Source organism: Xenopus tropicalis, chromosome 6, assembly GCF_000004195.4.
Source record: "Xenopus tropicalis strain Nigerian chromosome 6, UCB_Xtro_10.0, whole genome shotgun sequence".
NCBI lineage: Eukaryota > Metazoa > Chordata > Amphibia > Anura > Pipidae > Xenopus > Xenopus tropicalis.
Genome location: NC_030682.2, coordinates 43,782,209 through 43,805,561, shown reverse-complemented (window position 1 = coordinate 43,805,561; position 23,353 = coordinate 43,782,209). Strand labels below are relative to the sequence as shown.

Sequence of the window (23,353 nt, the reverse complement as noted above, 5' to 3'; positions counted from 1 at the left end):
CGAAGCCCTGACCAACACTTTTCTTTAGTCGAATGGCAGGTTGTCTGTGAGCTCGGAGAGGCAGGGATAGGGGCAGGGATAGGGGCAGAGTCAGGGGCAAAGTTCAGCTGGGAGAGATGGCAGCTCACGGAGGCAGTGAGGAGCAGGAGCCTGTAACAGGGGCACAAATCATTGCAGAGGCTCTAGTCGCACAAGTAAGGCTGCTTCTTTTGCCCATTCCAAGCATTCCTAGTAAGGTCGCCCAATATTTATGGCACTTCCCCCTGTCCCGGATTCACTGTTAGATGTCCCGCTTTTCAGGTTTGCCATTTAATTGATTGCTGTGCCTGCTCTGCTCCAAAGCCCCGCCCCCTTAACTCTTCAATCTCCCCTGCTACACTCAAGCTCACAGGTTTACCTTGATGTTTCATTGTCCTGGGAGGAGCATTTGTGACAGGCAAGGGTTAACTCTTGTCTTTGGCTGCATTCCTCTCCTGCTCAGTGGGTCAGGGGCTGAGGGGGCTCTGTCTTTTATCAGGCAGAAGAGGCTGCTGCTTTTATTTGTGTGCTGGGCAGTTTCACCTTCCCACCCCTAACATATATCTCTCACTCCTGGGAATCTCTGGCAGAGCACAGCATGCAGGGGAAGTATCACTCATTCATAAAATATAGCAGACATTTAAAAAGGGCCCTTATAAGTCTGGGAACCTTAGGCCTTGTTAACATGGCTAGAAATCATACCGCCCAACTGGCCCGCTTTCCACGGGACAGTCCCGGTTTTGATAGCGCATCCCGCTGTCCCGGATAGTACCATGAATGTCTCGCATTTCCGTAATGGAACTATCCCTGACAGCGGGATGCGCTGGCTGCAGTCAGGCGTTCCTCTTCTTCAGTGGCTCCTCTCTATATGCGGCTCCTTGTCGGCGAAGCCAGGCCCTTTTATAAGGTTGCGCCCGTGCGTATTGACGTCACACGCACGCATGCGCAGGCGCAACCTTATAAAAGGGCCAGGCTCCACCGACAAGGAGCCGCATATAGAGAGGAGCCGCTGCAGAAGAAGAAGCAGCAGCATGTATGGAGGCTCTGTGTATTGGGGGGATACTGTGCATGGGGGCTACTGTGTATGGGGGCGTTACTGTGTATTGGGGGGTTACTGTGTATGGGGGGGCACCTGTGTATGGGGGGGCTACTGTGTATGGGGGCACTGTGTATGGGTGGCAAAGCTTATACATAGTTATAACTCACTTATAACTGACTGCCTTTTCTCTATATTTGTATTTTATATGTAGGAGTTGCTATATTGGTTTTCCTTAGGTAGTACAGTATGAGGGTATAGCACATTTGCGTCTGATCCTGGCATTTCATCTATATAAAAGGAGTATTTTTTAAAAAAAATGGGGTGTGGTAATTGAGGCGTGGCCACAAAAGTGGGCATGGTCAAAACAATTGCCCCCCTGCGCGCGCCAAATCTTTTTGTCCCTCTTTTCATTTTTCAAATGTTGGGAGGTATGTATGATATATACATAAATTCTTATACAAGGGATTCTGTACCCGGGGGCTTTAGTGTACAATATGGGAATATTAGAAGTCCATGGCCATAAAGACTGAATTGTCCCTAGAAAGCCCTGGAATATCCTGCTGGCACACACAGCAGGGTGGTTGCAGAGAGTCTGGGTTGCCTTCTTCTAATGGCATAGGAATAATTATGTGATGATATATAGCTATTACTTGTATATAGCAGTGTGTTCATTTCTGCTTTCAGAATGTAAAGTATATGTTTGGCATTGTCGGAATCCCTGTCATTGAAATAGCTGTGGCTGCACAGGCTGCTGGTATTAAGTATGTGGGGATGAGAAATGAACAAGCGGTGAGTAGGACAGTAACACATTTATCTACAGGGAAGCTTCCTCTTCCACTCCATCACTTCACTGTACTATTTTACTCTCATCCTTCCAGTTATGACTGTGAAGTTACCCCTAAGAGTCTTACAAAAACAAGCATTTTGCGTGGCTGCAGGGGTGGCCTAATAATTTTGCAAACCTCTGGGGGAACCAGTGGCCTGCAAATGTAGCCTTGTGATGATTGCAGGGTCAGTTTACTTTGAAGGAGAAGGAAAGTCATTTTGGCATTTTACTGCCAATAGATTTGCCACATTAGCGCCACCTAGAACAATATATTTATTCTGCAGAAACCATTACCATACCTGAGTAAACAGCTTTAGAAGCTTTCTCCATTTGCTTAAGATAGCAGCTGCCATTTTAAGAAGCTTCCTTCCTGCAGTTTCTAGCCCTTATAGCGGAGATCACACATTCCTAAGGGATGGGGGAGGGAGTTCTTAGCATTCTTGTGAGAGTGGGGAGTAGGAGAGAGGAGAGAACTGGAACATCATGTTTACAAAAAAAGAGAAAAGAAATATTGTGTTTCCTTTGTTTCCTCAGTGCAGTGTTTCTGTAAGTGCTTATGGCTGTATTTACATAGACCTTTCTGATAAAGCTTACTTAGTTTTTACCTTTCCTTCTCCTTCTTCTTTAACCCTTTAACTGCCACAGGACATAGATTCTACGTCCTGCTGCACTTCCGGTTTTGGGAGCGGAGGAGCAGCTTTACAAGCCGCTCCTTCGCTCCCCGCTCATTCCCCAGCCTCTAGACAACAGTCAGAGGGGGGGAACGAGTGGCCCCTGGGGCGCGATCGCCCAGGGGCCACATAGCAAAAGCCTGGCACGTTCATTCTACGTGCCAGGCTTTCCCCGCAGTCCCTCTCCCCTTCCTCCACTTCCCCTCTGCTCTCTGCCCCCCCTCTCTGCACCACCTACTCTCACGATCGTCTGCAGCTGCTGTGTGATGTCTCTCCTGGTCTGTCTTCAATCTTCAGCCCAGGTAGGTGCCAAATACACACACAATCACACACTTATTACATTAGTACACACTTATACTTACACTTACACACACATTTTTTGGGGGGGTTGGGGGTTTTCACACATTCACAGCACTTACAGCACTCACAGCCAATTTTTGGCTTTGGAATCTAAAGTATGCCGTATTCTGCTGTAATGCTTTGAAAATTTGGTAATTTACTGCTGGGAGTTTTTGATCTATAGAAGTCAGAAATCTCCATAAAACTATAAATATCAGGTATTGGCATGTTCGGGAGACATGAGGCTTTCCAAATCAGTTGAATTTTTGTCCATAAAATAAAATATGTTTCTGGTAAAAATCCCTATATCATGAAAAATAGCATTTTTTCTTTTTTTTTTTTTTTTTGTATTTCAAGCTCTAAATCTTGTTCCAGAAGTGGAAATACACAAAAACTCAGGCAGATTTGGAAAGCTCAGGTTCTCCTGAAAAAAAACAATATATAGTTTGCCTACCTAAACCTAACCCTTCCCCCAGTAAAAGCCCATAAATTGAGAGAGCACAGAATGTTTACAAAACGTCTGGCAATGAGGGGAACCGAAATGTCAAATTCTGCTGGCACTAAAAGGGTTAAAGCAGACAAATACATTTTTCTCACAGATAACAGCGCTGTTTGTGGCTGCAAAACATGAAGACTATATGGCTTCTGCTGTATTTATTAGCAATATTACTTGCTATTGTGATCTCTCTCAATCCTGTCTGTCACTGAGCATCATACCTTTCTGCGGGCACGGGTTTAGCATGGGTTTAGGGGAACTGCACTGCACTGGTAGGCAAGGTCGGGAAGAAAGCTGTTGTCTATCTATCTGTCTATCTGGTCAGTATGACCATTGTTCCTTTAATTCATTTTGCTTATGTTCTCTTTTTTTAATTCTGTCCTTCTAAATGTCTGTTGCAGGCTTGCTATGCAGCCTCTGCTGTGGGCTATCTAACTGGGAGGTAAGTTGATGTATCAATCACATTTGTAATTATTAAAAATAATAAACTACTTTCCTGTCATTTCTAACCTTATAATTCTCTACTTGAGATTTCAGAAGAAGCCAATTATAAGGATAACATTTATATGGAATGTTAGCCATGGAACTGGTTCTCTGTGCAATTTCAGAATGTAATTAAACACGTGTACATATTTTTACCAGATAAATGATCTTTACTATTTATTATGCCTGTCTCTGTTAAACCTTGTGTTTGCTAAACCCTGACAAGTTACTTCCGGAATTGCTTAATAAATTATTTTATGAATCTGATTCATCTGAAAATATTTTTTTCAGGCCAGGAGTATGTCTTGTTGTCTCTGGACCAGGCCTCATCAATGCATTAAGTGGAATGGCAAATTCTAACATGAACTGCTGGTATTTAAGTATTTTTTATAATTTGTTTCTTATCTATATATTATTTAGCTATGGTCTGCCAGTATGAGTTATGTGCTACCCAGGCACTGCATAAGGCCTTAAGGCCAAATGATTGAATTAGCCCAATATCACCCACTTTTATGTGGGCATATCGGGAGAAGATCCACTCGCTTGGCAACCTCACCAAACGAGCGAATCTTCTGATGTATGGCTACATTTACCCTTGGAAGACAGGAATTGTATACCAGTGTATAGTGTCTGTGCATGCACTAAAGGCCTACAATTGCGTATTATTGCTTTTTGCTGGATAATTGCCCTTTTCCACTATAAGTTCCATAGTTCACTGGAAAAGGTAACTAATACTTTAGGTCTGTATTTATTCCAGTAAGATATCCCTTTGTTTGTACTGGCCTTCTTGGCACTGTTGCTATTTATAAGCTATAAGCAGACAGCCTGGAAGCTGGTGATTGGGTATTGGTTATTAGAAAGTATCTAGTATAAATAAATCTAAAGCAACTGGACTTGTTTGGTAATCATTGAAGACGTTTCACTACTCATCTGAGCAGCTTCTTCAGTTCAACTGACTGGTATGGGAAGTCCTCAGCATATATACTCTTCCACTAATCCAATCACAATGGCACTATGTAACTCTTCAGAAAGGTGACATCTGAAACTCACAGAGGTGTGAATGCTGTGAAGTTACTTTGAAAGGATTACCCAAGTATCATGCAACTCTTCAAACAGGTGTTACTTGTTAGAGTTGCATGAATGGATGAGTAGTGAAACGTCTTCAATGATTACCAAACAAGTCCAGTTGCTTTAGATTTATTTATACTAGATATACCATGACCTGGATGAATGAAAATCTTCATAGACTTATTAGAAAGTACCATCTTAAAGACATTGCTAGGATTGTAAAGCCATAGTTCATCCCTTTAAGTTACTACAGCATTGTTAATATATAGATACAGTTTTTTAATTTCCTTACAGTCTTTTGTTCTGCATTGTTCTCTAATACTTTGACCTTTAATATTTGGGTAAATTCCTCCCAAGTCACTATAACAATTTTTAGCAGGAGAAGGTATACATTTTTGTATTCTGTTGTGGCTTTTATGGGGGTATAGCCACACAAAAATGATATTACAGTCTTATCTTTTTTTTTAGGCCACTCATTGTGTTGGCAGGATCATCCGATACCAATCAGGAGACAATGGGAGCTTTTCAGGAATTCCCACAGGTACACTACATTAAGCTGGCCATACACCAGCAGATCCGCTCGCTTGGCGATGTCGCCAAGCGAGCGGATCTTCCCCCGATATCCCCACCTACGGGTGGGCGATATCGGGGACCATTTAGGTAAAAAAAATAATAATCCGATCGTTTGGCCCTGGGGCCAGACGATCGGATTATGTGGGCGGCAATGGGGCAGTCGGATCGGGGACCGCATCAACGAGCCGATGCGGTCCCCGATCCGACCAGATTTTCTAACCTGGCCGATCGAGATCTGGCCAATTTCAGGCCAGATATCGGTCGGCCAGGCCGATCTGCTCTCCCCATACACGGGCCGATTAGCTGCCGAATCGGTCCAAGGGACCGATATCGGCAGCTATAGTCGGCCCGTGTATGGCCACCTTTAGTTTTGTTTTGCTTTAATTGATTTAAAAGGATTTCGGTATTTCTGCAGTGCTATTGCTGGCACCTAAAATCCTGATGATGCTACCTTTTTAGAAATTGTTATATTTTCTGGGCTGCAGTCTCTCCAGGTGTTAAAGTACATATTTTGCTTATATAAAATATTTTAATATTCATTAATATTAAAGTTGCAATGCCATTGTTTTCATTTACAGTGGATCTGCAACAATGACCAACACTGTATTTTTTTACTTTCATATTAGCATTCTAGTCCTGATGTGCTTGGCAGTCCTTGCATGATTGAATAGATTTAAGAGGATCAAGTCAGCTAGGTTTACTCAAGATAAATACTTTATCTTTCTGCAGAATTCAGTGGGTATAACGTTATAGTTAATTTTTTTTTTCCTTTGTTCAAATATTTAGGTTGAAACAAGCCGGCTATACAGCAAGTTTTCTGCAAGACCCAGTAGTTTGGAGGCTATTCCAGTTGTCATTGAAAAGGTAATACACAAAGTTTCAAATATTTTACTGAACTAGTCTACTGACAACCTTTGTTTTTAAAAATAAGATATAAGAATCTTTTATCTATGTGTATAGGATCTCTTATCCAGAATGCTGGGAACTTGGGGTTTTCCATATAGGAAGTGTTTTTGTAATGTGGAATACCAAGCCCTAAGGCAAGAAAACAATTCTATAGTCAAATTATCTTATTATATTTTTATTTTAAAGAAATGTAACTAAAAATTATTCTTTCTGCTGGGTGCTTAAGTGTTCAGTGCCTTTAATATTTTGTAACTCCCTCTTTTGCAACAATAGCATATTTAAAGGAGAACTAAAACTCGAGAAATTTTTAGTTTAGTCATAGTACACCATATGTTTTGTATTACCATAGCCCATTAGTCTGCAGATGCTCCCAGTAGCCCCCCATCTTCTTTTCTGCTGATTGACAACACGTAGATGGAGCTGCTGTCACTTACTTGACCTTAGGAACTGGCTCACAGTGTGTACAGTATAAAGCTGCTCACTAGTAATTTAATCTGATTTACTTGATATGACATGACAATGTATTGAATTTAGCATTTGTCAGATTTAGCTGCACTTATGTTAATGTTTTGATAATTTCTGGCATACCTTAAGCTTAGCTTCTCAACAGCAGCTCAGAATACACTGAGTATGTGCAGTTCAACGGGCTGGCACAACATGGTGTAACATTTTCAAAGATGGGAAGTTGCTGTGGACAGTTTATTTGCTCATATTATATGGTTTAGTATAAGGTTTAGTTAATGTTATATATTGCTGGTTTTATAATCTAGGCTGTAAGAAGCAGCATCTATGGCCGACCTGGTTCCTGCTACGTGGATATTCCAGGAGACTTTGTAAACAAAATGGTTAACAGGAGTGATGTGAGGTGTGTTGATATGTGCACAGTGTCATATATAATATAGGAATATTATAAAGATTTGCATTTAATAAAATGTAACATGACAGTTATAGATAAATCTTGCTTATTGTTGTTTGGCTGGCAGCTGTTTTATATGCAGTATCACCCAAACTGAGCTTTGCTCATATAACAATATGCAATATTGATAGGGAAACGTTAGTAATAATAAATACAGCTGGCCTATGGCATGGATCAGCAGACTGGGTATGGTGTGGATTTCATTGTTAAATGGGCAGTTTACCTTTAAAATAAACCTTTACTACAGTGTTAGAGCTGGGCGGTATGACCAAAAATTTATATCACAGTATTTTTCAAAATTATATCGGTGTCACGGTATTTGACGGTATTTTTTTTTTCCATGCATGATTAGGTGTTAACCCCATTTCCTAATAAATTAAGAGAATAATTACTGCAGTATTGAAAATCAGAGTCAGGCAAGCGAAGGATCGGCAACAGAAGTCGTAAGGTAAATCAGGCAGGCTTAGTTTCCCAGGCAAGGCCGCAGACAACATAGCACAGGAGGAGGCGTTTGATAGCTTTAAATACGGGGGATATTTAAAGCTATCAAACGCCTCCTCCTGTGCATGCGTGGGGGACGCATGCGCAGAACCGGCGCCGTCAGCGCATCACGGATGTGCACGCTTTGACATGTATATGCGCTTTGACGCACGCCCACCTGGACGCGCGTGCGCAATGTCCCGCAGACAACGGGACGCGCGCACGAGACTGGGCTGCACGGGTGAGTACCCTGACACCCCGGTATTGCGGTATCTGAAAAATGAATATAGTTTTAAAAAAAAAAAAACACCGGTATTCGGTATTAAACGGTATATCGCCCATCCCTATACAGTGTAGACCGTGATATTCTACATGCAGTTGGTCATTTTTTGAGGGGCGGTTTATGCATTATTTAGCTGTTTGTTCAGCAGTTCTTTTGTTTGGAATTTGAAAGGAGAAAGGTCGCTGAGAATAGGCCACTGTATATTATACTAAAGTTAACTTACTGGTGGCCTTTTCAAGGTGTTAATGCCTTTATACAGATGTTTTGTATGAAAAAAAACCAATACATTCAGCTTAGCTTATTCTGAGTACTGAAATATATAAAGTGTACATTTCTATAGCTGAAAATGTATTTTATCCATGAATAATAGATTTTCTACCTTTAGGTACACTGAATGCTGTTTGCCACCCCCCACCAGCCTAGCAGATCCCACCGCTGTACACAAAGCAGTGCTGGAGCTAAAGAATGCGCAACAGCCTCTTGTCATAGTAGGAAAAGGTATATGATGTGTCTTAGAGGAACAGGTAGTTAAAGGGGAATTTTAACTTTTTGGGAACTTGTTTCACAATAGCCTGTGTTGCCAAAAAGAGAATTTTTGTGTTAATAAAAATCACTCCATTCCTTTAGATTTTCTGGTGCTTACCTAAATTACCTAATTGCCTAACAATTATCTGCAGTTCATTGCTTTCACATAGGCAATAATGTAACCAACCAAACTAACCGAACCAAACCCTAGTAGATTATCCCTTTGTAGATTGAAAACCTTGGTATCCACTTTATTTTATATCTCAGAAGTGCACATTTGAATTCACATGGGTATTTGTGTTTTTGGTTTGAAGGTGCTGCCTTTTCACGTGCAGAAAGAAGCATAAGTAAATTGGTGCAAGATTGTGGGCTACCATTCTTACCTACTCCAATGGGCAAGGGAGTTGTGCCAGATAACCACCCAAACTGCGTGGCAGCAGCCAGATCCAGGTATTTTTAAAGGACAAAAAAGTTCAAATCACTGGGGGCTGCTAAATATTTGACACAATAGTTTACTTGGTATGCCTGTTTTCTTAAAACAGCACTGGGTACTCTTCTACGAGCACCATGCAACAATCTTCTTATTTCTTTTTCTATGGCCCTGAGAAAGCATATGATCAGTAGAGTGAAAATGCCAGCTTAACTTTCAGCTTTTCACTCTACTGCACCCAACTAAAGGAAGAGAATAAGATAAAGACAGGGTGCTCTACAGAAGCACCTTGGGCCATTGCAGTTTTCAACTAACAGGAGCACCAGCCCAGGGTACAATTGGAACCCCCTGGTGATTTTTCCTTTCCTTCACTGACATGGTCATACTATTCAAGGCTTTTGTTATCTGCACTGGCTACCCATAAAATGGAGAATCCTTTTCAAAATTGACATGCTAACATTCAAATCCCTACATGGCCTAGGCCCTGGATACCTGAAGGACTTGTTGCAACTACGTCACACCTCCCACAATCTTAGATCAAATGGATCCAATAATCTGACCACCCCCAGAGTTCAACTGAAAACCTTTGGATCCAGAGCTTTCTGTCATGCTGCCCCTACCCTGTGGAACGCCTTGCCAAACGGGATCAAGACAGCTCCAACACGTTTAAATCAAAACTGAGAAGCCACCTGTTTAGTCTGGCATTTATGTCCACATAACTTTACCTCTGCACACATAGATATGTACCGATCTGAGACAAGCTTATGCACTTTGGGTCCCACGGGAGAAAATCGCTTTACAAATGTTTCGTTGTTGTCATTGTCGCTAATCCGTTAATACCTTCAGGTAGCTGGTCTAGAGGCAATGAGGCAGTATTTAAATACAACTAAACTTAAGAAACTGGATAGAGTAGAGAAAGACCTGTCAGAAGTAGAAATAACTAAAGAATAGCACAAATGCTCTAAAAAAATACCTCAGTGGCTAAATACCCAGATGGGCTTTCTACCATATACTGTAAATGTTTTAAAGAACCAACTCTTGCCTCATTTTAATGCTTTAATTACTTACTAAATGGGGAACCAATTAAAAAAAATTATTCTTAGCAGCTCATATATCAGTAATATAAGAAAGGGAAGACCCCAAGCGACTGTTGATGTTTCTCATAAATAAAGTTGCAACACTGTGTTCCAAAATTACTTTATATATACATTGTTACTTACAAGACCTAATAGACTTTTAGACCAGATGTGCTTTGTACTAGGAAGAGAGGCCAAAGACAAAATTAATAGGATTAATTAATTATCTACCAGATGCTGCTGCACTCGACTGATACCAAAAAAAGCATTAAATCAGGTCAAGTTGGGCTCCATGATAGCTTTGCTAGAGTCAGAATGGCTACAAACAAATAAATGAATGTTCTGTTCTCAAAGTTAGATCTGCTCAATTTTTTTTAAATTGTTCAGCAATATTATTTGTATGTCAGGCAACAAGCATTCAAATGCACTTTTTGTACATTGTTAGAAGACCCCCAACCATTCCCTATGCCAAATTATGGGGTTTTCTGCTGGAAATTAAATATTATCACATTTATGATTTATTTATTAATTTATTAAAAACTGGTGCAGGGACCTTGAGATTGGAGGTTGAGTAAGGGGGTTTTATGATCCTTATTTTAGTGTACAACACTGCAGTCCTAAAACTGTAAGAGAAATGAGATGTTGCTTGCAATTCTTAAAACCAGCCATGCCTATGCTCTTTATAATCTGCTGCAACAACCAACACTGCTTGGCCGAAGAGATGAATTTAACACAGGCCGAGAATCCATCACATGTGGCATAATCCTTATGAACATTGTTTCACCTTACTAAATCATTGTCAAACTTTTTCTGTTCAGTAGAGCCACATTTATTCAATGGACAAAAAGATCTGTAGATTAAAAGAAAGCCATCAAACCATTTGATGGTTATATCCTGTAAATGTGTAAGGAGGCATTTTTGCGAGATTACCTGGGGTCCACATGTTCCTAAGGGGAAAGGAATTTTCTTGAGATTTTGTCGCATGTGGGTAGTGCAGTGTGCCATTGCTCTAAAGGGAGAGGATCACAAAGATGAAATTTGAAAGGTATGATATTTTGCATTTGGTCAAAAGTTAGGGCCAGAAAATAGTTCATATTGTTGGGGTATGCTAATTTGTTATATCTGATCAATTACATGTCTACAGAAGACATTTTATTTTTCTTGTATAATGGCCTCCATAAACCTTGCCACCTAAGTAATTCTGGTGCTTTGCATTACAAGTGCACTACAGAATGCTGATGTTATACTGCTGCTGGGAGCCAGACTCAACTGGATTTTGCACTTTGGACTTCCACCAAGGTTTCGACCAGATGTTAAGATAATTCAGGTCTGTAAAAATAACTGTGTGTCTTTTACATTGAGTTTAAGATCTTTGCAGCATTGGTTTAGTCCCTTATGAATTTAGATACATGAATATTAAACCTTTGCACTAGGATAATGGTGCATATTCAGTTGTGTTCATTAATATACTATATAACTCAGACACACAGACACCTATGGTTACGATCTTGACTTTGTTAATTAGGGCCATAAACATATTAAACAGCTTTGAGACAGGATAGATACAGGCAGCTAATAAATGTATAGTTAATCAAGGACTGATTCTTATACTGTGCTCAAGGATATCTGCTTATACTATGTTGATCAGCGGCACCAAGCATGCAATGTGCAAGTTGGATTATTTAGTATATTCTTAAAGGGGTTAACTTGAGTTAACTTTTAGTATCATGTAGAGTGTAATATTCTGAGACAATTTGCTATTACTCTTGATTTTTTTATTATTTGTAGTTTTTTAAGAGAAGAAGAAGCCAAATAATTCAAAAACTATGCAAAACAAATAATGAAGATTAATTGAAAAGTTGCTTAGAATTGGCCTTTCTATAACATACTAAAAGTTAACTTAAAGGTGAACCACCTCTTTAAACTGAATGTGGTATCATTCATGTTAAATGAGAAAACACGTGTTATGAATTTCCTGCCAGGATTGTGTTTAATCATTTTTTTGGTATTTGTCGAAAAAGATTGATATATGTGCAGAAGAGCTTGGCAATAATGTGAAACCAGCTGCAAGCCTTTTGGGAGATATTGATGCTGTGACACAGCAGGTAAGTGGATATCCTGGCTTAATGGGGCTCCAACAAAACCAATTATTCTTTTTTTGTTAGATAATAAAAACAAATCAGAAATGTACGCTATTTTTTTTTTTTTTTTTTTTTAAATTTCCAAGTTTTCTGACACTGCATTCAAATATATAGGATGGGTTATTTCAGGAGCAAATCACCATGTTCTTTAACCACAATGTAGCGTTTCATTCTTACAATTCCAGTGTAATTGCATTAGTTAGGTGAAGATGTGGCCGACTCAACTGCACAGATATACGAATTAGATGCAAGTGAGCTGAAAAATAGTAGTGCATGGTATCAAAAAGATGTGTGCATCTGATTCTTTAGGCATGCAGACCACTATGAGAATCCTAGAACTGCTGCCACCTTCAAGGATGGCAGCTTCAGGGTTCCCCCAGCACAGTGCATAATTCGTAAGAAGAGGTAGGACAAAAAAAGCAATACGGCATTGCAAGGATCGCCTTTAGACACAAGTACAAATGAATGTCATTTTGTTACACAACAACTGTGGCAAACATTGCTTGATTGCTTGTAAATGAGCCCTATGGTGCCTTACTAAAAACCAGCAGGGGACAAAGTCTGATTTATATGGGGCACATGATCAGCTTTAGTTTGGCAATCATTGCAAAGACCAAGCAATTGCTCACAGTTATACGGAGACATACCATGGAATGATATGTAGCATAGTATTCCTCTGTACTGTGCATTAATAAGCAAGAGAAAAATAAGGGTTTTTACTCTTATTTTCTGAGGAAGAAACAGATAACAGTCTTTTCCTGGAGAAATGTAATGGATAGTTATTAATGTTAATATTTGTGCTCTTTCCCAAACACATAGAGATGAATCCAAGAGCAGTTTTATTTATTATTTAGGTTAGTTTCATTTCAGTGGTTATAACTCATTCTGTGTCACATGTAATGCAGAGTTAATACTTCATTAGTGACTGGAATTGTAAATAGGAATTTTATAATCAGATGAGATAATGAACCAGTCCAGTAGGCAGAAGGAATCAATAATATCAAAAGATTGGCTGTGTTAGATTGAAAAAAGAGAGAATTATTAAATTAACACAAAAGGGTTAAAGCTGGCTATATACGCACCGATAATATCGTACGAAACCTCATTTCGTACGATATTCAGTGCGTGTATGGCACGTCGGCGAGTCAACCGATATCGCAGGAGGCTGCTGATATCGGTCGACTCGCCGATCGGGCAGGTTAAAAGATTTTGATCGGGCGCCATAGAAGGAGCAAAATCTGCCTTCAGCGCTGAATCGGCAGAAGGAGGTAGAAATCCTATTGTTTCTACCTCCTTATCTGCCGTTTCAGCCATGAATGTTAGTGGCAGATGGTCGCACGAAAGATCGAAAATCGCCATGTGTGTGGCCACCTTAACTCATTATACCACCCAAAAATGTTCTGGGGTGTCACACTTTTTCCCAGGACCCTATGTATATATAATTACTGAAGGACAGCGCCTAGGGAGGCAGCTGTTGGGTAGCTGGTCCTCAGTTGCCCACATAATGTATACAATAAATAAATAAAAAACCTCCCAAGCCACCAGATTATACCCATGCAATTCTGGCGGCAGAGTTGGGTTGGTGAGAGTGCAGAGGGGTGATGGAGGACGAATGTCACATCACTTCCAATGTAACCTGGGGGGCATGATTAGGTCCGGTGCCTAGGGTGGCAGCGAACATAAATACAGGCCTACTTATGCTCATTTTCTCTTTTACCAGTTCTTATGTGCTACATTGTTTAAAAAACAGAAGGTGTTTACCTTCTGTTCTGGTATAACTAGATGGGTAGAAGAACACATAATACCTTGTTTAATTATATGTCTGACCTTTTTCTATGGCTGTGCATAGCTCTATTACTCAACCATTAATTCATTTCAGTTGAATTATGTTAATATACTTCTTTTTCTGGTTCGAGTGAAGGTTTGGCCATTTCTGTTGTTTTAATAACATAAATATCACCTTTCGCAGTTTCCATTCTAGTAATGTGGATAAGGCAGATTACTTTTTATTCTTTAGCTTTTAGAGAACCTCAGTGAAACATCTTGGAAGTATCCAGCCAGTGCTGAGTGGTGGAAAATCCTTCGGGCAAAAATAAGATCCAATGAGGAAAACTCTAAGGTGATTTCCTTTTTTTTTTTTACATCTGCAGTGTTTAGTATGCAGTCTTACAGAAAAGGAATCCCATCAGCTCTGGCACTATAAATGGAGGGCTCCATATCAACACTACTGACTTATTTAAACAATGCAAATTAGTAGTTTATTCTTGAGTCTGTGAAAGAAAAGAATGTTATCATAACGTTATTGTTATATGAACAGAAAATCTTAAAGATTTGCTACAGTACTAAGGCCTTGTCACATACCAATAGAGATTAATTTATCCCTATGGTTAACAATGCATTCAAAATCTCTGGTTTTATAGCACAGGTACAGTTGTGAACCATATTAGTAAACTTGCAGACTATTTTTTACTTGACATATGTTCTCAGTGTTCTCCCAAGCCCGTTCCAGCTGGGCGCATCACTTGGCATTTTTTTTTTCGCCGTTCTAGCTCTGCTCCTGCCTCAAAGATTTGTCCCCCATCTCACTCACCATAATAGAACAATTTTTAAAGACGCCAGTGTGCCTTCGCAGTGTATTTGCAGAAGTGCACAGTCTGTTGGCTTCTGCTAAAAGTGTTTTATAATGGTGAGTGAGATGGGGGGGGGGCATTCTTTGAGGTGCATAATTATTTAGATTTTTATTCCCCCTGGCAAAAAAAATTATGGGGAGAACACTACTGTATTGTGTACATTTGTTTGTTGCGCCTTTGAATATATTTAGATTTTATTTGAATCTCTAAAGGTTTTGGCATCACAGACATCACTTCCTATGAACTATTACACTGTGTTTAAGTATGTGAAGGACGCACTTCCTAGTAACTGTATCATTGTGAGTGAAGGAGCCAATACAATGGACATTGGCCGCACTGTACTGCCGAACTACCATCCACGACACAGGTAACGGTCTTGTAAGAACCTTATTTCTACAACTGCATTTGCAAATTCATTTTAAACAGCACAAGCTATAAATAGTTATATAGTTAATCTGGTTTGAGAAAAGTCCATCAAGTTCAACCACTCCAAATGATTCCCAGTGCACATGTATACACATACCTATACAGACCTATACTAAACTAACTGCAGATCTTAAGATCATTATAGCCTTGGATATCTAGTATAAATAAATCTAAAGCAACTGGACTTGTTAAGTAATCATAGAAGATGTTTCAAAGCCCCTCTTAAAGCCATTAATCTGCCATCACCTGGCAGGGAATTCCATAACCTCACTGCCCTAACCATAAAAACACAAGCTACGCTGCTTAAAAGGAAAGTTCCTTTCCTCTAATTTAAAGGGGTGGCCCCTGGTGTTTTGATCTTTTTTGTGTGAACGTAAAGTCCACCCCACTGTCCTGTAATCCCTTTTCTCTTTATTATGTAAGACAGTACTTTATATTCTTTAATAGCCACTGACTGAAATCGTATACAGTTGCAGTTAATTATCCACAAAAATACCCAAATACTTCTCAGTTAAGGATCCCTAAGGAACACCATATACCATATAGTGTATAACTCTCATTGTATTTCTAACCAAGTACATAACCTTGCATGTATTAGCATTAAAGCCCAGTTGCAATTCTGCTGCTTGGCTCACTAGTTTAGTTAAATGGCTCTTTAAATTGGCAACATTCTGCATGGAATTTATATATTTGAACAATTTTGTATCAAAAATAGAGCCTTTTACAATACCCACCTCAAGGTCATGAAAAAGCAAAGGGCCAAAGACAGACCCTTGTAGCACTTTGCTAACACTTGTCCAATTAGAAAATGTTCTATTTACCACCAATGTAATAATATATTTATATATATTAATAAAATAATAATGTTTGTAATCTATCCATCAGCCAGTTCTCTATCCAGGAGTACAGGATTCTGGAAAATTAAGTAAAGTGGTTGGTTTGGCAATCACAAAGCTGAGCTCTTTTAGTATCTTAGGCTAGGGCATTGACTTAAAGCAGTGTCTGGATTATCCACATTTGAGTAGTAAAAAGCAGTTTTGGAAGGTGGAGACAAATAATTTGTGGTCAGGTTTTGCAAACAGATGTGACATTCTAGAGGGCAGAGGTGAAGGCAAATGGGCCTTTGGGGTATATAAAAAAAAAAGTTTCTGCTCTTTATAAAAAGTGAATCTAAATGAGTGTATTTGGTAACCTTGTTCTTCATTGTTGGTTCTCAACTACCCATGATACATTGTAATATCTTTAAATTCAGTTTGCCTATCTTTTCTCTTATCACTTTTCTTTCTTCTTAGGTTAGATGCTGGCACATTTGGAACCATGGGAGTTGGACTAGGATTTGCCATAGCAGCAGCGATGATAACCAAAGATGAATGTCCTGAACAGCGTGTGGTTTGTATTGAGGGAGACAGTGCTTTTGGTTTCTCTGGCATGGAAGCTGAAACAATGTGCAGGTAGTACTCCAATGTATCTTCTTCCGAACCAAAATATGATTAAGAGCCACACAGAAACCCCTCATATACCTATCATCTTTTCCTTCAAAAAGTATGAATAAATTCCATATATGCTGAAATCCAGCTGCAAACCAGTTTCGGCATCATTTGAAATCTTGGCAGGGGATGAGGGACTAAAACACTGATACTGCAAATTGTAACACCTTCTCCACAGCTTACAGCATGCAGGAACTATATAACCCACAATGCATTGCACTGTGATGTTAGGCAAGCTGAGGACAGTCGACTACTGTTACATTTTTTTTTTTTCAAATCTCAAAGTAGTTAGCCAGGTCAGCAGGAAAACAGGGTGCTAGGCTTAGGTAACTGTTCCAAACCATATTATTACATTAATTTATTTATATATAGCAAAGGTGCTTGAAACAATGTTTACTTTTTAAAAAGCTTAAGTTGTGTTTGGGTGGAGTGCACTTGTACTAAATGGGTGATGCACTTTGTACTAAACAGTACAAGTGAAACTTTTAGTTTTTACTTATTCCCATCTCCATAGTTCTTCAGTTGTGAGAAGATTTTTCTCCTAATTAAAGCCCCTGCATATTAAACGCCTCCCTATCTGTAAAACTGAAACACAGGCAGCAATCTGGGAACAGCAAAGGCATATTATATTGAGCTCTTAATTACCTTAAACTAACACTGCCATATCTAGGAAGTCGAAATAAGGGTAAATCATAATCATTTGCCTTGCTGTGTTTCTGTCATCCATATTGTATGTATGTATTAATATAGCCCCACAGATATACGCAGTACTTCACATAACCTAAGTGCAAACAGGGGTATGGTTTAATAACCATATGTGAAGTACAGTGAGAATAAATAAATCTATTCTTAAGTGCGTAAGTGTTTCAGTCCCAACATAGCAGGGTTGAGGTTTCTTGCCCAAAAAGCTTAAACTCTACATTTTTTTTTTTTATATATAGCGCGGACATATTCTGTAGCATATTACATAGCTCATATATCATTAACATCAGTTGTAGCCCCTTTGGAATTTACAACTGAGAGATTCTATCACCTTTACAAACACTATGGTCAGTCGTATCAGGATCCAATTAACCTGCCTGATTGGTTTTGTAGTGATAGGTGGGAAACCAGAGTACCTTGAGGAAATCCACCCAAGCACAGCTAGAACATAAAATCTGCTTACAGATAGTGCCCTCTCTGGAATCCAACTTAAGGCCCCCAGCACAACAGGGCATTAAAAACTGGTCTTGTAAAAGAAAATTAGAAGTTAGGCAGGTTATATATAGGCATTATGGTTGAACGTGATGAACGTATGTCTTTTTTCAACCCAACTTACTATGTTACTATGTAAAATAATGCCTTGACCATAAGGTCTGTTTATCTTAGTAGAACAGGCATTTCTAAATCTAATCTGTAACAAGTTTACAACTAAATATATCCCCTTGCTGAGAAATGTTAAATCTTTACAGGTATAAACTACCAATTATAATCATTGTTGTTAATAACAATGGCATTTACAATGGATTTGATGAGGGCACATGGAATGAAATGATGGAGTCTGGGGACCCTGCAACCATGTGAGTATCAACACATCAGAAAATTAGTAATGTATTATAATGTCTGCATAATGCATAACATCCTGTATTTGTCTGACTAAGTGCAGTCTATGCATGGCACTAAGCATGCTATTAGTGAAGAGTTTGCTTATACTTATGCAACAGGTATACATTGGCAGTCATGGATGTTACACCAGATACTCGCTGGATTAAGTTGTGTTTAACTGCATTTCTTGGGCCAAGACCACATACTTCAAACAAATAGCTTTATGCTTCACTTCTTGTCGTCGTGTAACCAACTTTCAAGTTGGTGGGGTATGGAGGACAGTGTCAGACTGAAATGCCAGGGGCCCACCAGAAAACCTTGGACCATGGGCCCACTCTCTAAACTATTATTCTTCCTTTGCTCATTTAATCTCTTTATTATCCCATTCTCATACAGGAATAGGGAATGCCCATGAAGCAGGCCACCTGGAGTTTTCCTTGTATCCTTATGGACCAGCCCAACTCCAGCAAATATTTAGCAGCAAGACGGCCCACTGACACCTGGGCCCACCGGGAGTTTTCCTGGTATCCTGGTGGGCCAGTCCAACATTGATAGAGGAGTTGGCTAAAACAAGCCTGCTGCCATTTATGCAATGATTGCAATAAAAACAGCCATTCAATTGTTCTGCTAATTATGCCAATACTATTAATCATTAGGGGTCACAATATAATAATCTCCATACTGTTTTATTTTCTGCATGGTAAGGGCTGTGGCAGACTGGGAGACTAGTCGCCCGCATCAAATCTCCATTGTCGCGGGCGACTAATCTCCCCGAAAGACCATCCCACCGGCGAGTATGTAAATCGCTGGTGGGATGGCATACGTGGTTCCCTGAGATCGCAGAAGTTTCCTCTCAAGGCAACTTCCACAAGGGAGAATTGTCGTGGGCGACAGCCCTAAACATCTGTGCTGGTGTGTAACTATCACCTTGGGTGAAACTGCCATACCTTAAAGGGCACCTATCGTCAATAATTTGTTTCCCCCTCTGGATGTTTTGGCTAATAGAGCCAGCACTCTGCAGCTCTAGCCACCTGCACCGAGAGGGAGCTCATTACACATGTGTGTGACGTCACAAGTATGCACATAACAAGCGAAAATTATGACACTGTGCAGTGCGCCAAAATGACCGCATACACCGAGCACTCTGGTGCAGGTGGCTTAGTGTTTTTTTTAACTATTGTTTTCTTCTAGGGGAGTGTGGGCTCTACAAATTATTTACAATAGGGTCCCTTATAGTGCATAACTATTTTCTTTTTGTATTGAGTTTTATTCTGTATGCTGTTTAAAGGGGTTTTACAACTTAGAGTTAATTTTTAGTATGATGTAGAGAGTAATATCTTTAGACAATTTGCAATTGGTCTTCATTTTTTTTATTATCTGCAGTTTTTTAATTATTTCAGTTTAAGTTCAGCATTTCTCTGGTCTGGAGTTTCAACAGCTTTCTGGTTGCTAGGGTCCAAATTACCTTAGCAACCAGAGAGTGGTTTGAATGAGAGACTGCTATATGAATAGGTGAGGACCTGAATTGAAAGTTATAAAACTGTAGCCTTAAAGAACAATCGTTTTTGTCTGCTTGGGTCAGTTGGGCCATTTGAAAGCTACAAAGAATTTGAAAAAAAGGCGGCAAATAATTCAAAAACTATAATGAAATCATTGAAAAGCTGCTTAGGATTGGCCATTCTGTAACATACTAAAAGTTAAACTATAAACTTTTTATAACTCTGTGTATGTTAAATCTTTATATAATTGTATGATTTAAAGGAGAAGAAAAGGCTAAATCACTGGGGGGGGGAGCTAAATGTTAGGCACCCCCCAGTGATTGTAATTACTTGCCTTCTTCAGAATCCCAGGGCCGACGCATACACAGTTGAGCGAAAAAGCCAGCTTTTTTGTTGAAGTGGCGTTTTCACTCTACTGAAGCAAGAAGGAACTCTTGCCCACATACACCCCGGCCGGTGGTTTCAGGTAAGCGATTAAAGTCACTGGGGGGTGCCTAACATTTTGGCACCCCCAGTGACGTAGCCTTTCCTTCTCCTTTAAGAAGGATATTACCAACCTTCGGGCCATTGTTATGAAACCTTTCCCTTATAATCACTGAATTTGTAATATACTGGTTTATTTCTAGGGCCCCTCCTGTGGCACTAATGCCAAATGCTCACTATGAACAGGTTATGAAGGCCTTTGGTGGCAAAGGATACTTTGCTCGTACCCCTGAAGAGTTGCAGAATGCTTTGAAATCCAGCTTTGCAGAAAAGGCTGTTCCTTCATTGATCAATGTTATGATAGATCCAGTTTCAGACAGGAAAAAACAGGTAAAACTTGCACTGATAAGTCTGTGATGTTTTTCACAGTTCAAGCAAAGACATCACATGCACACTGATTATCCTACCCTTTAGGCCCCACCAGCTATACAAGATGAATGTCAATATACCATGTATACAGTTGGCCTCAGATCCCTGGACACGTGCAGCTTTCTTCCATATCATGGCTGTGCAAATGCAGCCTTACAGACCAGATGTAGGTTTAGGTTACTTTATTTCAGGGATCCCCAACCTTTCTTACACGTGAGCCACAGTCAAATGTAAAACGACTTGGAGAGCAGCACAAGCATCATAAAAGTTAATGGAGATGCCAAATAAGGGCTGAGATTGGCTATTAGGCAGCCTCTATGCACACTATCAGCTTACAAGGGGGCTTTATTTGGTAGGAAATCTTGTTTTTATTCAACCAGTCAGGAATTCAAAAATAACGAACTGCTTTGGGGAAAGCAACATCCAAGGGGTTGGTGAGCAACATGTTGTTCATGAGCTGCTTTATTTGATGCAATATAAGCTCTGTAAACTTTAAAGATTTGGGTGGTGGGAGATAACGGTGGGAAGCCATGGTAACGCTCCTGTCTCAGTGGTTAAATTACCAGGACAACCCTTTATATACTGTTAGGATTTTTGTCATTGCTGTTGCTAGCCAATAGCTATATGGCCTTTTCTAACCCTTCTAACCAATAACTTTAAACTTCAGACACCAGCTATTGTATCATGTGACATATTAAACACATCTACTGCGTTACTCTGTGAGGCGAGCACACTCCCATGGGTTATGAGGGCAAAGGGCCCCCATGCTTCAGAAGATCCATTAAAAAAAGATTCTGATTGCTTGCTTTGAGTTTCTGCACTAAATACCCAATGCTTTGCTGGTGACTATAGAGAATTTTTTTTTTACTGAAAAGCAAGTTTTTTTCTGTGTTATTTAGGTTTTGTAGTTTTAAGAAAGGCATTTGTACCTCTAATTATATTTCCATTAAACCCTGCAGTGTGCTTAATTTTATAATATATTTTGTGTAAAATAAATCTTATATCTCCTTTGCAGGAGTTCCACTGGCTGACCCGGTCCAACCTGTGATTGCTTTCCTTTTATGAAATTGCACTTAGTATTCATGCCTTTTTGTTTTATTTGAAGGTAGTACATTCTATTAATTACCGATAAATGAAAATACTAAAAAGTATTTTTATAATAGAAAAGAATGCTTCCAAACAGAAAATAGAACACTTCTGTGTAAATAGTAGTATAAATTAACAAACCAAAAATATTTTTTTAAATGATTTCACCTAATAAATTTCGAGCCTAATACAGCGTTTGGGTGCAAAATAAAGACATAATGTTTCACTAAATTTAGTGCTCATTTATTTGTTTTCTTATAAGATAATTATTCCTTCACTAGGGCAGTTAACTTGAACTTGAAAAAGGGCTTTGCCCGAAACATGTAACAATGCACCAATAAATACTAATTGCAGCAAAGTTCTGCAGTGTCAGGTTTCCTCCTTTATTCTAAATGATGTTTATGTACAATTAGTGCTACAGCAGGAGCACAGGAGCAATAGCCTGTCCAAAGGAGTCAGCCAAACTGGAATACTGGAATTGGAAACGTAGCAACATGTTTCTTAATATTTCAAAGATTCTCAGCTTTTGGCATTTCTCCCACACCCGAAATTCTCTATGTATCTACATGCAATATGGGCTAAAACAGTGCTGTCCAACTGGCAGCCCATGGCCCCCGATCTTTCTGGCTGCTATGACTGCCCACCTCACCTGTCTGGCTACTGATACTGTACCTTTAAACGGTATCACTACCGAGATTAATTTGCATTGTTCACACCTCAGATTCAGGCTGTAAACTCTTGCATTGTTTACACCTGTAATCCCATACATTGTTCACACCTTTAAATCCCTGCATTGTTCACACCTCAGGGTCAGACTGTAAGACCAACATTGTTCACACCTCAGACTGCAGGAGCAGTGCTGGTATTGTGTCACTGTATGTACCGCAGTACGTGAGTAAATTTTGGATTGATCATGGTCAGTTTCTTGCATAGTCCTGATAGGTTTCCCTGTATCCTTCCCTACTCTGCCTGCCCTGCTCTACCCTGCATGTGTGTGTCATATTTTGCCTGCCCTACCCTGCCTGTGTTCCATACTTTGCCTTCCCTATGCTGCCTCTGTGTGCCATATTCTGCCTGCCCTATGCTGCCTGTGTGTGCCATATTTTGCCAGCCCTATGCTGCCTTTGTGTGCCATACTTTGCCTGCTTTACCCTGCCTGTGTGTGCCATACTCTGCCTGCCCTACACTACGCTGCCTGTGTGTGCCATACTGTGCCTGCCCTATGCTGCCTGTGCGTGCCAAACTCAGCCTACCCTATGCTGCCTGTGTGTGCCAAACTCTGCCTGTCCTATGCTGCCTGTGTGTGCCATACTCTGCCTGCCCTATGCTGCCTGTGTGTGCCTTACTCTGCCTGCCCTATGCTGCCTCTGTGTGCCATACTCTGCCTGCCCTATGCTGCCTGTGTGTGCCATACTCTGCCTGCCCTATGCTGTGTGTGCCATGTTCTGCCTGCCCTATGCAGGGAGTTGTTGCAGGAGAAAATACCAAAAAACCAAGCAGTTTAGGTGTAAAAGTACAA

General features: G+C 40.0%; 1 protein-coding gene across 2 annotated transcripts; it reads left to right on the top strand.

Moving 5' to 3' along the window:
- The first annotated feature begins 40 nt into the window (after positions 1 to 40).
- Positions 41 to 22,192, top strand: hacl1 (2-hydroxyacyl-CoA lyase 1). 2 transcript variants are annotated; one of them, NM_001017332.2, is given in 17 exon segments: positions 41 to 194; positions 1,742 to 1,846; positions 3,791 to 3,831; positions 4,164 to 4,244; positions 5,409 to 5,481; positions 6,300 to 6,377; positions 7,190 to 7,284; positions 8,484 to 8,596; positions 8,938 to 9,073; positions 11,351 to 11,456; positions 12,151 to 12,234; positions 14,288 to 14,389; positions 15,113 to 15,267; positions 16,619 to 16,777; positions 18,265 to 18,372; positions 20,523 to 20,709; positions 21,764 to 22,065. In NM_001017332.2, coding segments are annotated over 17 exon segments (1,734 nt in total). In that variant the 5' UTR covers positions 41 to 116; the 3' UTR covers positions 21,797 to 22,065.
- Positions 22,193 to 23,353: the final 1,161 nt, after the last annotated feature.